Here is a 12330-nt window from a genome sequence, read left to right on the forward strand (position 1 = left end):
GCGACATACAAGGTGGATAATGAAGCGTCATGATTTTCACCATTTCTTTGCCATCCACCTCCTACTGAAGAGACATTGGGACGGCCTCACGGTTTGAGGGCTTTCTGCGTGTGCGACGAGAGGGGGCGGGGGGGAGAGAGAGAGAGAGAGACTGCGCGTGCGCGGTTGCAGGTGCGTGGCCAGCCAGAGCCGCTTTCAAGTGACCGTGAGAACCAGCGCGCGGCCCGGGGCGCAGCGCAAAGCGCCGGCTGCTTCGGACGGGACTGGCGAGAAGGGCGGGAGGGGGCGTGGCCAGAGGCCTCTCCTCTCTAGCTGTGCGAGTAGAAGCCGTAGTAGCCGATGTCCTTGGCGCAGGTCTTGTCGCAGTCCCTGGGGGCCAAGGCGGGCTCGCTCTTGAGGGGCGAAGAGCTCTCGGAGGCCGGGGTGCCCACCGGAGAAAGCCGCCGGCGCTTGGCCTGCTCGTAAATCCCAGAGTCGGTGGAATCGATGGACTTGATGGACGAGGGGGTCTCGATCCAGCTGGAGTCGGACAAGTCCTTCGGGGGCTTGGAGTCCTCGGCGGGCGGCCCGGCGGCGGGCGGCGGCGGGGGCGCCACCAAAGGGGAGCGCTCGGGGGGCGCCAGGCTGTCGGGTTCCTCCCCGCCGCCAGCCCCGGCGGGCAAATAAGGGTTTCCTCCAGCGCGGGCCCCGCTGCTGTTGGGCCAGCACGACAAGGATTTGGCGCAATACTGGGGCGGGCTGCGCGCCCCCCAGCCCGAAGGGTCCGGGTAGTAGCCGAGCGGGCGAGCGGTACAGCCGGCCGCCTGCAGCGGAAGCGCCTTGACGCCGGCAGCGGCGTAGGATAATAGTGTGGCGGCGTTTCCCGCCAAATCTCCGGCGGGGTCGTAGGCCGAGGCGGCCGCGAAGTCCAGCCTATTGTTGGCGGGCGTGACGAACCAGCGCTGAGGCGAAGGCGCAGCGGGCTCTTCGGCTTGCTGGGGAGACAGCAGCCCGTTAGGGTGAGGGACGCCTCGATCCGGGACGGGCCCGCCGGGTCCCACGCCGCCTCCGGCGCCCGCTCCCGGGTGGTGGTGGTGGTGGAAGCCACGGGATTTGGCGTAGTTGCTGACGAACTGGTCCTGCAGAAAGGAGCCCGCCGCGGCCGCCGCCATCGCGTAACGAGCCCCCGGCACGATCTGAGAGCGGGGAGAGTCATTGGGCGACGGAGTCAAGCGGTCCATGTCGCAGCCCGTGTAGATCCTGAGTGGGCAGCAGGGAAACAAAGCAGAAAGGAAAGGGGGTGACTGGGGGGGGATTGGAGAGGTGGGGGTGCAAGAGCCCCCCCAATTTTCCTCCAGCCCAAAACAGCGCTTGCGTCCAAACCACTGAAGGATCGTGGCTCTTAACATCTGTCTGACCTGATAATTCAGCCTGCGAGTGAAACCTTAAACTGTCTACCGTGGACCTCACCCCATTCCTAAGAAATCAGTAGAGGCGTGCATAAGTGCACCAGCCTGCCTAAGGTCCCTGTCCTAATGTCCCCATTTATTTATACCTATTTCCTGTGTTCTTATTCATGTTTATTCTTATTCCTGTTATCTTGTACATGAGTGACAAATTAAATAAATACATACATACATACATACATACATACATTAAAAAGTTGGACTACAGTCCCCCCCCTTGCCCAAAAGTGGCAGAGGTGGCGCTACATTGAGGCCTTCTTTCACTAATCCACTTAATTTATTCTGAGGGTGCCTCTGAACCCAGTGCAAAGTAGCCAAACCTCCACTGTTAGAGCATCATCTCGCCCTTAAACTAAAGGGCAAGATAGCCCAATCCCATTGTATCTTGCATTGATGATAAATAGCGCATCTCTATCGCAATGTATTGCCTCGGTGACTGCTGGGTGGAGCTGCTAGTCTCGACTGGAATTACACTGGAATTACACCGAGGTCTGCATCCCAGTGACTGAAGAAGTCTTTTAGGAAAGCTAAATTTAAAAGTTATTGCTCCCCTCTTACAATTCCTGCCTTCTTGGACCAGGGATGTTATGTTGTCTCTCTCACTGCAGGCATCGCAACTCAAGCCACGCCACCCCTCTGCCACGTAAGAACTAAGTGAGGCACAGAGTGGGTGCCCAGGTCTCTCCAAACTGCCAAAATCAGGGTAAGATTTTGATGGACAGAGGTTTCTCCAATCTCTGCACAAACTTCTCCAGGTGTAGGCCTAGCGGAAGGGAATACAACAGACTGCAGACCCAGGATAAAAAGCCCTCCAGAGGTCAATGAGGATGGCCAATAAGGGAGAGTGGGTTAGCTAAGGGCATGCTTGGAATCCCAAAAGCTTGAGATTCTGGATTGCCTAGAAATCAACATGCTTGTAGAAATTAAGACCAGAGACCAAGCCGAGGACAGAAGCACAAAAGACTACAATTCTAGACTCTACACATTTGATTTCTACTCTGAGGCATATAAACCAGTCTGGCTGTTTCCCCCACACCTTTTTTTTAGATGAGTTGGGCCGAGAATAATAGAAATAGTAACCCAAATGCAACAAGGGGAGTTTACTCCAGAGATTCCAAAATTAATGGGAAATTAATGAGGCTGGAGTCCTTAAAATGAGTGAAGAAAATAGAAACCCAATGAAACTAACTTTCTTTGGGGAGGGAAAAAATACTGTTTAAAGTAGTGGAGAGCCACTCTGGGAGAGAATGGAAGAACCATGGAAATGGTGGATCTCCAGAATTAAAAATCAGAAGCAACTGATTAATTTATGTGGTCACTAGAGTATATCTGGAAACCCTCCTGGATGCAGATCTTTACATAAATTCTCTTATTCCAAAGGATTATAGCCTTGACATTGTGAATTTACTGTACTGCAAAGCTTCAAAATTGTAGAACTTGTTTCAGGTAACACTGCATTAGAATAGCTTTTCCCTGTATAACACACTTGGCAGTCAAATAGTTTTACTTTACTAGGAGTAAGCTGCATTTCTGCCCTGGATCTATTAAATAGGATGACCTCGTAAAACTAGGGATTTCCAGAACTTCCCACATAAGGCTCCTTTTCCTAACCCATTTAATGAAACAGAGGCCACACATAACATGAAGCTCTGAGTTTTCAACAGAGTCTCCATCCTTGGAGATCCAGAAAAGAAGAAACTCACTACATCGCTTATTTGCACCCATGATCCAACAGGCCTGATCTGCTTGATAATGAACCAAGATATGAAACAACGGATTGTGTTGGGTTGGTTATTACACACGTAGGAGTATGTTGCTTTAAAACGTGTTTTAAAAAACCCTTTTAAAGGGAGAGGGAAATCAGTCTGAAATTCTCCCTTGTTAGCTGAGTACTACTACAATCAATTCCGCAAAACTGCTATTGGATTTGAAACCGAGCTCCCTGCCTGTTCTCCCAGAATTTGACCTTTAGTGGGACAAGTACCACGGGCCCAGATAACTCCTGCTCCAGAGCCATTTGGTAGGAACCGCAGTTGGGATAGTCTGGGCACATTTATCCTAAGGGATTTATTTTTATTTATTTTAGTTATTTCTTTCTTATTTTGAAAACTCAAGGTAACAAATACAGCTGAGACTCCTTTCTCCTATTTCCCCCCACAAACAGCTGTTGGGCTAAGAGAGAATAACTGGCCCAAAGTCACCCAGCTGACCACTCATGCTTAAAGTGGGACTAGAACTCAGTCTCCTGGTTTCCACTTGGTGCCTTAACCACGACACCAAACTGGCTTTCTAGCTCTCCCTGGCAGCTTCCAGAGTGCCAGTAGCAGGGGAAGAGAACTAGCAAGACACTCTCACTCAAAATCCATGCCACCATCAGCTGTCTATCAAAGGAGTGGGGGTGGGGACAAATGGTTGCACCCTTTTCTTCTGGATTAATCAATCCAGATAAGCTACCTCACCTTTGGCTTCCTCCTCAGGATTGTGGCTTGTCTGATTTTGTTGTCATTGCCATGAATGGGGATAGAGTGAATTAGAATTAAATTGTGGGTTTTTAATGTTCTACTCAACTTAAGAGTCACTGTGTGTGAGTTGGGCGGCTATATAAATGTGTTTAATTAACAAACACATAAATGGCTAAAGAAAAAGCACTCAGTCCTGGCAGTAGCAGGAGAAACTTTATAACTTGCTTGGAGCAAGGTGGTTAATGAATCCTGCTGTAGTTTGGCATGGTTTAGTTTCACTAGCATTTCATTGATGCTTTTCAGTTTCTGGTGCCCACTCCCACATTGATTCTGGCCATCATGACCTTATGCCCTGGTGAGGTATCTGGTTGGTGAATCATTCCTGGAGATTGGAGAATTTCGGGACAGGAAAGCAAGATAGATGTACAATGTGACACCTTTTGGGAGCGTTCTCAACCTCCATTGTAACTTAATATATCTTGGGACATCTTTTTTGTCCCCTGATCTGCTCCCCTTCTAGGCAAAACTTCAAAAGAACTGCCTTGCTTCCCTCTTCCCAAAGGCCTATTTTCCTGAGGCCAGCTAGCGCTGCTGCGTATACTCTTATCTACCTTTTTCTTCAGACAAAGCCAAGGTGCTTGCCAGCCCCCATTGCTCACTCTTAGCTGGGAATGCTAACCCTGACTTCAGTTATTTCGGAATAATCTGAGAAGATTGTGACAAACTTTAGGAGACATGCTGGACATCAGCATCCAGGTCACCTAGAAAGAAGTTTTTCCTTTCCTTCCTTGCAGTTCAGTTTGGAGCTTTACCCCCCTGCTAACCTCTGAGATGATTTACAGTAGAGGGTAATTTGCCTATTTGCAGTAGAGAGAAAAGACTAGACAGTCTCTTGGTGTTGGTGAATGACAAAGCTTTCTTGAGTGCCTTTTTCAGCGGAAAGGTGGACTACAAAGCAATACCAACAGGACTATTGCTTTTGCCACAACGACTCCGATTTTATCCTAATGCTAGGGGGGAGGGGGGAGAGGAGGAATTGAGAGGAATAAACGACGAGTTTCATCTAAAGCTTAGCTTAAAATTGAATACAGGCTTCAGGACATCGGCAACACCTCCGCAGTGTTTGTAATTGGAGATAATCCGGGAGAAGTCCAGCCAAACGACGGGGTACTGATTAGACAGAGACCCGCTGGAGGTAATAGAGTTGTTCGGGGCTGAGGAAGAACTCTAAGCATCTCGCGCCTGAATCCTAATTGCTTGTTTCCAAGGGCCTGATTTTCGGAGGAAGCTTACATAGAGTTTATAGTCGGGACTGAATATTACCCCACTAGATAACGAGCTGCTTCTGGCGAGCCAGTGGGAAGTTCCTGCTGCTTATTACATTCAAAATATTCCCTTCACTTTCAACTGGGGGACTATTCTGTCCGCTTCGAATTCCAGGGACAGTTCGAAAGCTCTCTCGGGAACCAAAAAAGCTTAAGCAGGACAGCGGCAGGCGCTTGGGGGGTGGGATGCAAGTCCAATGCTAACTGAGAATGATTGGGGTCCGTGGAGCAGGCAAGGGAGCAACTATCTTCGTGCCCTGCTGCAATAAACCCTCATCCTTTGGGATTTACTGCCTTAGTTGCGCGTTAAACAACTACAAGTTTTACCCTGAAATATGGGCCGTCTTTACGGAGAAAGACAGAATGCAAAGCTGAGAGCCACGGAACTCTCTCCCGTTGCAAAGCCTCCAAGAGTTTCCTACACGCCCGCCATTGTAGCCACTGTTCCTCTAGTTCACATGCTAAGCCTCTGCGCTCCCCCAGTGCATTTATCCTAATGATTTGCCCAATAGCACGTATAACCCGCTCTCGAACATCCCAGGGTCTTCTTTGGAGAAGTAAAACAAAAACAAAAAAAACCCACCCACCCGCCATCGATTTAACAGGGCTGGACGTGCCAGGGCCAATAAAAGGCTCAAGACAAGGAACTTACGTGTCGTAGTTGTCTCGGAAGCCTTTTGCGAAGGGGTTGTGATCGATCTTCAGCTGTGTGATCTACAGGGGAGAGGGGGGGGAATAGTCAGCGGTCTGCTGATTCTCTGTGTAAGATAAACAGATACCTAGTTTTTCTTCTTCTCCAAAGTGGATTAATTCTTTTTAATAAAACAACGCCGGTCATTTCCTGGTGAGAATTTCACTCATGAAGAGAAAAGGTCTGGAAATAGATGAAGGCTAAGTGGCCTCTTTCCCCAGCACGTGCGCCACGCAAGGATCAACGGGGGGGGGGGGTCTGTGATCCAGAGCAGAGAAACTTCGCCTTCCAGTTGGCTTTTTGTTCTGCCTCAAGGCGGTTCCGACAACCGCCTTGGAAGGACCACAAAGTCGAGGTCAGGTTTAGGTACCTTTACGCCTCTTATTTCGAATTAAATTCCTCCTAATTAGATAAGACTAAAAAGGCTAATTTCGGAATAATTCCGCCGAGGATAGCTATGAGAGGGATTAGCATTTTAGACACATGTTCGGAATGTATCACAACACTCTTACTAGACAGTCGGATAAAACGTTTAACCCAGGTAACATTGTAGAATCTGGACCGGCAGCTGTGGATGATTTGCAAAGAAAAGGAAGGTTCTCTGAATCTCAGGGGTTTTTTTTTTAGTTTTTTTTTTTTTACAATGGCAGCAATATGGTTAATTTAATTTAACGCTCTTTTTCATATTTTCAATACAGGCTAAACTACAAATGAACTACAGAAGATTGGTCTCCCCTATAATACTAGGATGAAATATGGTTGACTAGTTTGCTATTCAGTAGGTCGAATAAACACAAAGATTTCTCCCATCCCTTGGCTAATTATATGGTTCAAATGAAACAAAGTCTTGGTGAACTAAGACTAATCTTTCCTATGTCCAGTAAAGACACATAATAGAGCCCCACAAACTTGTAGTTGGCTCGTTGGCGATTTAGAGTCTAACACAATGGTAATCAAAGTCAGAGTTTAGATAGAATTTGTTAGTGTGGGCTGCTATACCTGTTTCCTGAAAATTAATTTAACTGAGCCCCGAGCCCCTGATTTTTTTTTTAATTTCTTTTGCGGATGCATAAGGCATTCTCAGGGCCTACAGTAGAGAGGCAAAAGGTGCCCTGCACAAACCAAGGCTCAAATATCCTGGATCCAGCCAAGTTATTTTGGCACCCCTCTCGCCTTCTGCGATAGTCAAAAGCTGTAGTCATGCATTAAACAACGACCAATCTGCTGCCCTTCAAAGGCGCGCCAAAGCTGCTCTTGAGACCGTGGCCTCACCCTAGGGCCGGCTTTACATTAGGCCGCAAAAGTAAACAGTTCCAAGCCAATCTGACAGGGAAAAAGAGAAGTAACTTTGCTCAGGAAGGACGAAGGGGCCAAAACCAGTCTATAGAGAGGTTCACGCTTTCAAAGGTTAAAGCGATCTGAAATATTTATTGCTCTTGGAGAATCTGAGAGGCTTCTCGCCCCACCCCCCTTTTTTTTTTCTTACAATTGAGGCTGGGGAAAATCGAGACTCGAAAACAGGTTTGAATAATTTCGCAAACAGTTTAGACCATTAATCCAATCCCATCACTTTGTGGTCTGAAATAACCATTTCCTTTCCTCACACAGTTCGGGGAGTCTCACCTCCACCCTCCCGGCCTCCGTAGCTGCACTTGTGCTCCCCCCCCCCCAAAAAAAAATATCCCGAAAAGGCTCAGGACCGAGCGAGCGAGAAAAACACTTTACATCGGTGTTCTGGTAGGCAGTGACGGCGATGAACTGCGTCTCCGGGAAAGTGAAGGTCTGAACCCGACCGGGCTGACTGGTGTCTTCGGTGCCGTCTTCGTTCACCTCCACCACGTGCAGGCGAGGCTGATATTTGTGGAGGGACTGCAGGACCACCATCTGGAGACGGAGAAAAAGTGGTAATGGGGAGCGAGGAGAAAGTCGGAGCCCTTTAATTATTTATTTTTACTTTGTATGGGAGATGGGGATGAACTTTATATTCCAGACCCGCTCCCAGGTCTCCCGAGAAACCGGACCGCCACACCAATCTTGCTTTCTACAAATAGGCTCTTCTTGATCCCTCCCCAGTTTCGAGGTTCAAAGGAGGGTCGCCGCCGGACTTCGCCATCTGTTCCAAAAACTGCACCTCGCTTCCACCACCCCCATCCCCCAAGTTACTAGAAAGCTGAAAGTAAGAACGGGAGGGAAAAGAAAAGCGCCCGGGCACGCCCGACTATTCCTCCGATCCGGACTCCTTTCTCCCCCGCGCTCTCCCACCTCCCTTTAATTGAAAGGTGGGGGGGGGAAAGCCGCCGAGGTCGCTTTAGGAGCTTTCAACCGCCTCGATTCCGAAGCCTTCGCCCGGGATCGCCTGGGAGAAGACGGTCTCCTGCTCACATGCTGGTGCTAGCGCAGCTCCTTCGCGTAACCTGTCTATTGAATTAGCCTCTCCCCCCACCAGGTTTGTACAATAGGGGATGGGTTTGCAAGAACAGACGCAAATGAAATGAATGTGGAGCGCAGGATGGGATGCCCGCGCATGCAATCTCTTGGTCCTGCAGGGCGCAAGGCCGCCTCTCCCGAGCCCCAAAACTGACCTGCCCATTGTTGTTGGACGCCCCTTTATTGTTGGTCAATTTCAGTTTCCCGAAGGAGATTTCCTGGCGCATCCAATGGGCTCCTGTGTTGGGCGAGTCCGGGTGCATGTAGACACGGTTTCCTGAAGACGAGAACCCCCCACCCCGGGTTTGTCAAAGAGCAAACAAATGTTGGAGAGAAAGACATTCACACAGTGAATCTTCCCTTCCTTCTCTTTCACCCCACTCCAACCTTCCTTAGATGATTCCTACAATTTCCCCAGACCTCCCAGCTTCAAAAAGACAAATTTGCTCCTTCGTTTTATTTACTATATATACTGTGTTATGTGGTATTTAAACTCGGGAAACCGAAGAAACAAAGCGGGAATGGGGGTAAAGCCAGGGGAAGACCTTCAGTTTTAGCCTCCCCCCGGCTAAGTTTTGTTTAGTCTTACCGGCCCAAGAAGGTCCACTAATGATGTCTTCTCACCTAAGCCACCCGAGCCCGGGATGCAAGTCTTTGCGCGCGCCCGCGTACGAGGGAAAAGGGGAACCGAGAGAAGGACTTGCCTTGCACGTTGGTGTCCGCTTTGCCACAAGGCACCCACTTGCCGCCTTGGAACCGCCAGTGGTTTGGGTCGGCCAGGATGACATCCACAAAAATATTGTAGTGAGCCGTGGGATCCAGACCCGAAATATTAAAACTTAAGAAAGGGAACATTCGCCTGTTTTAAGAAAGAAGGCGGGAGAGGAAGGTGAGGAAAAGTGACGGGATTGAAAAGGAGGGAGATCATAATTTTATAAATACATAAACTGCCCCCTAAAATTCTCAAAAACCTTTTCTTGAGCGAATGTTGAAGAGAAAAGTACCCAAAGGGTACCCCGATTTTAGGCATCTCGCTCCGCGCCTTTTGCCTAGCGGATCGAGACTAGGAGAAAACGGTGCTCTGCGTACTCATCTCCAAGTGAATCCGGCTGAAATCGAGGGTTATTTCCGAGGAAACCGGGCTGGCGGGTTGGCACATCGGCTTGTAACCCAAAAAAGATCCTCGCGGGTTTCTACTGTAAATTTGCTCGGAAGTAAGTCCCAGCGATTTTATTGCCTTTTGCCTTCAACTGATGGACTGTCAAATTTCAACGCGCAAAAAAACAACAACCGAGAAGTGATGGACTTTAACCACCATTCGGGGGTCAGCTAAGGAAGCGAGGCGAAGCTCTTGATCGCCAGAAAGTGCGGCAGAAATGGCCCAAGGTGCACCGAAGACCCCGAGGCCCGATCCCAAAAGGAATTGCCAAAGCAATCATTCTTCATCTTGTTTATGACTCTTAAACAAGTCAGAGCGAGGAAGGAAAATATCGTAAAAAAATTGGGGGGGGGGGAGAGAAGCTCATAGGCCCAGATATGTATTTAATATATATATTTAAAACTAAGAACTGGATTATTCCAGCCCCAAAGACAATATTGCCATTGTTTTTAATCTTAAAAACCTGAAGCAAAAAAGGAAAGGAAATGGGGAAAGGAAAAAGGAAAGGAAAAGAACACGAGAGGTCTACAGCCAAAGGAGAAGGAGAAAGGATAATGACGACAATAGCAATAATAAGAGTTGATGAAGATGCAGATGAAGATGATAATACAAGAGGTGCGGGACAAGAAAATGGGGGGGGGGGATGGCAAATAATAATAATACTTTGCACAGAGCCCGGAGTCTCGGCAGGAGAGCCGGCTTTTCCCCCGGCCAGGCACCCGGGCTCGGGTTCGGAGGGTGCTCTTGCTCGCCCCTTCCCGGTCCCTCAGCCTCCCTCGTCCTCCTCCGCTTTCTTTTCGGTGGCGTTGCGCCTGGCTGGCATCCTTCGACCGCAGCCGCCGCTTACCTGCCTTGCTTGGTAATGATCATCTCGGTTTGGTGTCGGTGGAACTTCAGCCAGAGCGGCCTGTTGCATAGGTAGACCTGCGCCTTGCCGGGGACGAGGCCAGCCTGGGCAGAGGGGAACTGATAGAACGGCGAGCCTTGGTAGGAATGGCCGTACTGCTGCGGGTAAGGGTAGCCGGCAGCCGGGTAGCCTTGAGGCGCCGCGGAGTTGGAAAGCAGGCTGTTGTATGCTCCGTTGGCGATGACCGGGTGGTGCGCCATGTAGCGGCTGGGGCTGGCGAGCGAGAAGGCGGCCGCGTGGTTGTGCTGACCCGGGTAGGGGAACATGGTAGCGGCGGCGGCGGCCGGAGGAGCCGAGGCAGTAGCCGGAGGCTGGCCGGAGGAAGCTGGCGTGGAGAGCAGGTATCGATCCGCCGCGGCTGCGGCCGCCGCCGCTGCTGCTGCTGCTGCCGCTGCCGCAGCCGCCGCCGCTCCATCGAAGGTTGGACGGAGCTGCTCCTGGCCGCCGCCGCCGTCCAAGACGACAGGCGAGAGTTTGGCGCGCTGCTGTTGCTGCTGCTGCTGCTGCTGCTGCTGAGGCGGCGGCGGCGGCGGCGGCTGGGCGTCCCCTGGCGGGTCTTTGGAGTCAGGGAAATTGTCTGCCTCGGCCTGATTCGTCATCCCCCCCCTGGCGAGTTTTTTCAGAGGTGAACTTCTCTCCAGGTTGTCAGCGCTCGCCGAAAGGAGGGCGGCGGCGGCGGCAGCCGGATGGTGATGGGGGTGCGGGTGGAGGTGCTCGTGCAAGACAAGCTCGGATCCGCCCGCGGCAGGCGGGTAAGCGCCGCCGCCGCCGCCAGCGCTCACATGGAGAAATTTCTTGGAGAGCATCATCGACGGAGGCGACAGACAATGCTCCAGCTGCATGGCTCCAGACCCGGCCCGTTTTTTGGCCAAAGCCTGCCCGGGGTAGCGTAACGGTAGCACGGGGTCGCTTGGGGGGGGCGGGGGGCGGGAATCGCTTAAGGTCCCCAGCTCATCATCCCGGGACCCTCGGCGGCGAGGGACCCAAAGCAGCTTCTCCCACCACCCAAGGCTGGTCCCGAACTGAAGCCACAATTCCCTCCCCCACCCCCTCCGCCGCCACCAAAAGCACCGCTCCCTGGGAGAAGAGATTGGCCAATTGACACCGTGCAGCAATCAGCCAAGCCGCACTTTTGATCTCCCTGGTTGCCGAACGCATGCAACGGCTCCTGCCATTGGTTAACCGCTGACAGTAATTTAATTAGATAGACGTTAATTAGGATAATCACCTGGCTCCCGGTCGCGCGACGTTCGAGGCAAATGAATATATATATCTGTGTGTGTGCGTATAATACTTTTTACTGTATGTGTATATATATATCTATACATACATACACGCACACGCACGCACACATATACAGCAAAATCGATATAAAATACTTTGTTTACAGTTATTTATTTTGTGTGAGAGAAAGAAATAAAGAGAGACCCTACGCAGCCTTCCACTATCCTCTGTGGCCACAGTGTAGAAAGTCTTGAGGGAGAGAATTTGGGGCACTGGCGTCCCGCCCCTCTCCTTTCGCGCCGGCCTTTCTGGCTACGCGACTCGGGGCTTTCAGGAGCCCCGAAACCGAGCCGCCACCCCTCTCTGGGCTTCCTAGCGTCGCGTTTTCCTTCGCCTCGCAGGCAGCTCCAAAAGCTCCCGCGGCGCTCAGAGGCGGTAGAGGAGAGGAGGCCCCACCTCTTCCTTAAGGCGAAGCGCTTGGACGGGCCGGCTTGTCCCAGAGTTTCCCCTGAGGTAACGGCCGGCAGATTGGCCGGCACGTTTCCCGCGCATTCTGGCCAAGAGCTGCCCGTTCCTGGCCCAAGCGGGAGCGCAAGCTCTTCCCCAATGCCCCGCTCGCCCCTGCCGGAAGGAATCGCCAGCCAGCCGCAGATAGCGAGTAATAACTGCGCCACTGCGTCTCTTCCCCCA

General features: G+C 51.1%; 1 protein-coding gene across 1 annotated transcript; it reads right to left on the bottom strand.

Annotated features, from left to right (window-relative positions):
- Positions 1 to 308: 308 nt before the first annotated feature.
- On the bottom strand, positions 309 to 11258 carry TBR1 (T-box brain transcription factor 1). Its single transcript, XM_087711028.1, has 6 exons — positions 10357 to 11258; positions 9055 to 9209; positions 8506 to 8627; positions 7649 to 7807; positions 5885 to 5946; positions 309 to 1239 (listed from the first exon to the last, which is right to left on the bottom strand). Exons 1-6 carry the CDS (start codon positions 11256 to 11258, stop codon positions 309 to 311), a joined length of 2331 nt encoding a protein of 776 aa, XP_087567154.1.
- Between the last annotated feature and the right edge of the window lie 1072 nt (positions 11259 to 12330).

This window comes from Thamnophis sirtalis, unplaced genomic scaffold, assembly GCF_051295495.1.
Source record: "Thamnophis sirtalis isolate CommonGarterSnake01/CBP01778 unplaced genomic scaffold, rThaSir2_p1.2 scaffold_1, whole genome shotgun sequence".
Taxonomy (NCBI): domain Eukaryota; kingdom Metazoa; phylum Chordata; class Lepidosauria; order Squamata; family Natricidae; genus Thamnophis; species Thamnophis sirtalis.

Coding starts and splice junctions, on each gene's coding strand:
- TBR1 (XM_087711028.1), bottom strand. CDS start 11,258: ATGCAGCTGGAGCATTGTCTGTCGCCTCCGTCGATGATGCTCTCCAAG. Junction 9,210..10,356: donor ATCATTACCAAGCAAGGCAG/GTAAGCGGCGGC, acceptor TTCTTAAAACAG/GCGAATGTTCCCTTTCTTAA. Junction 8,628..9,054: donor AGCGGACACCAACGTGCAAG/GCAAGTCCTTCT, acceptor TCTCGTCTTCAG/GAAACCGTGTCTACATGCAC.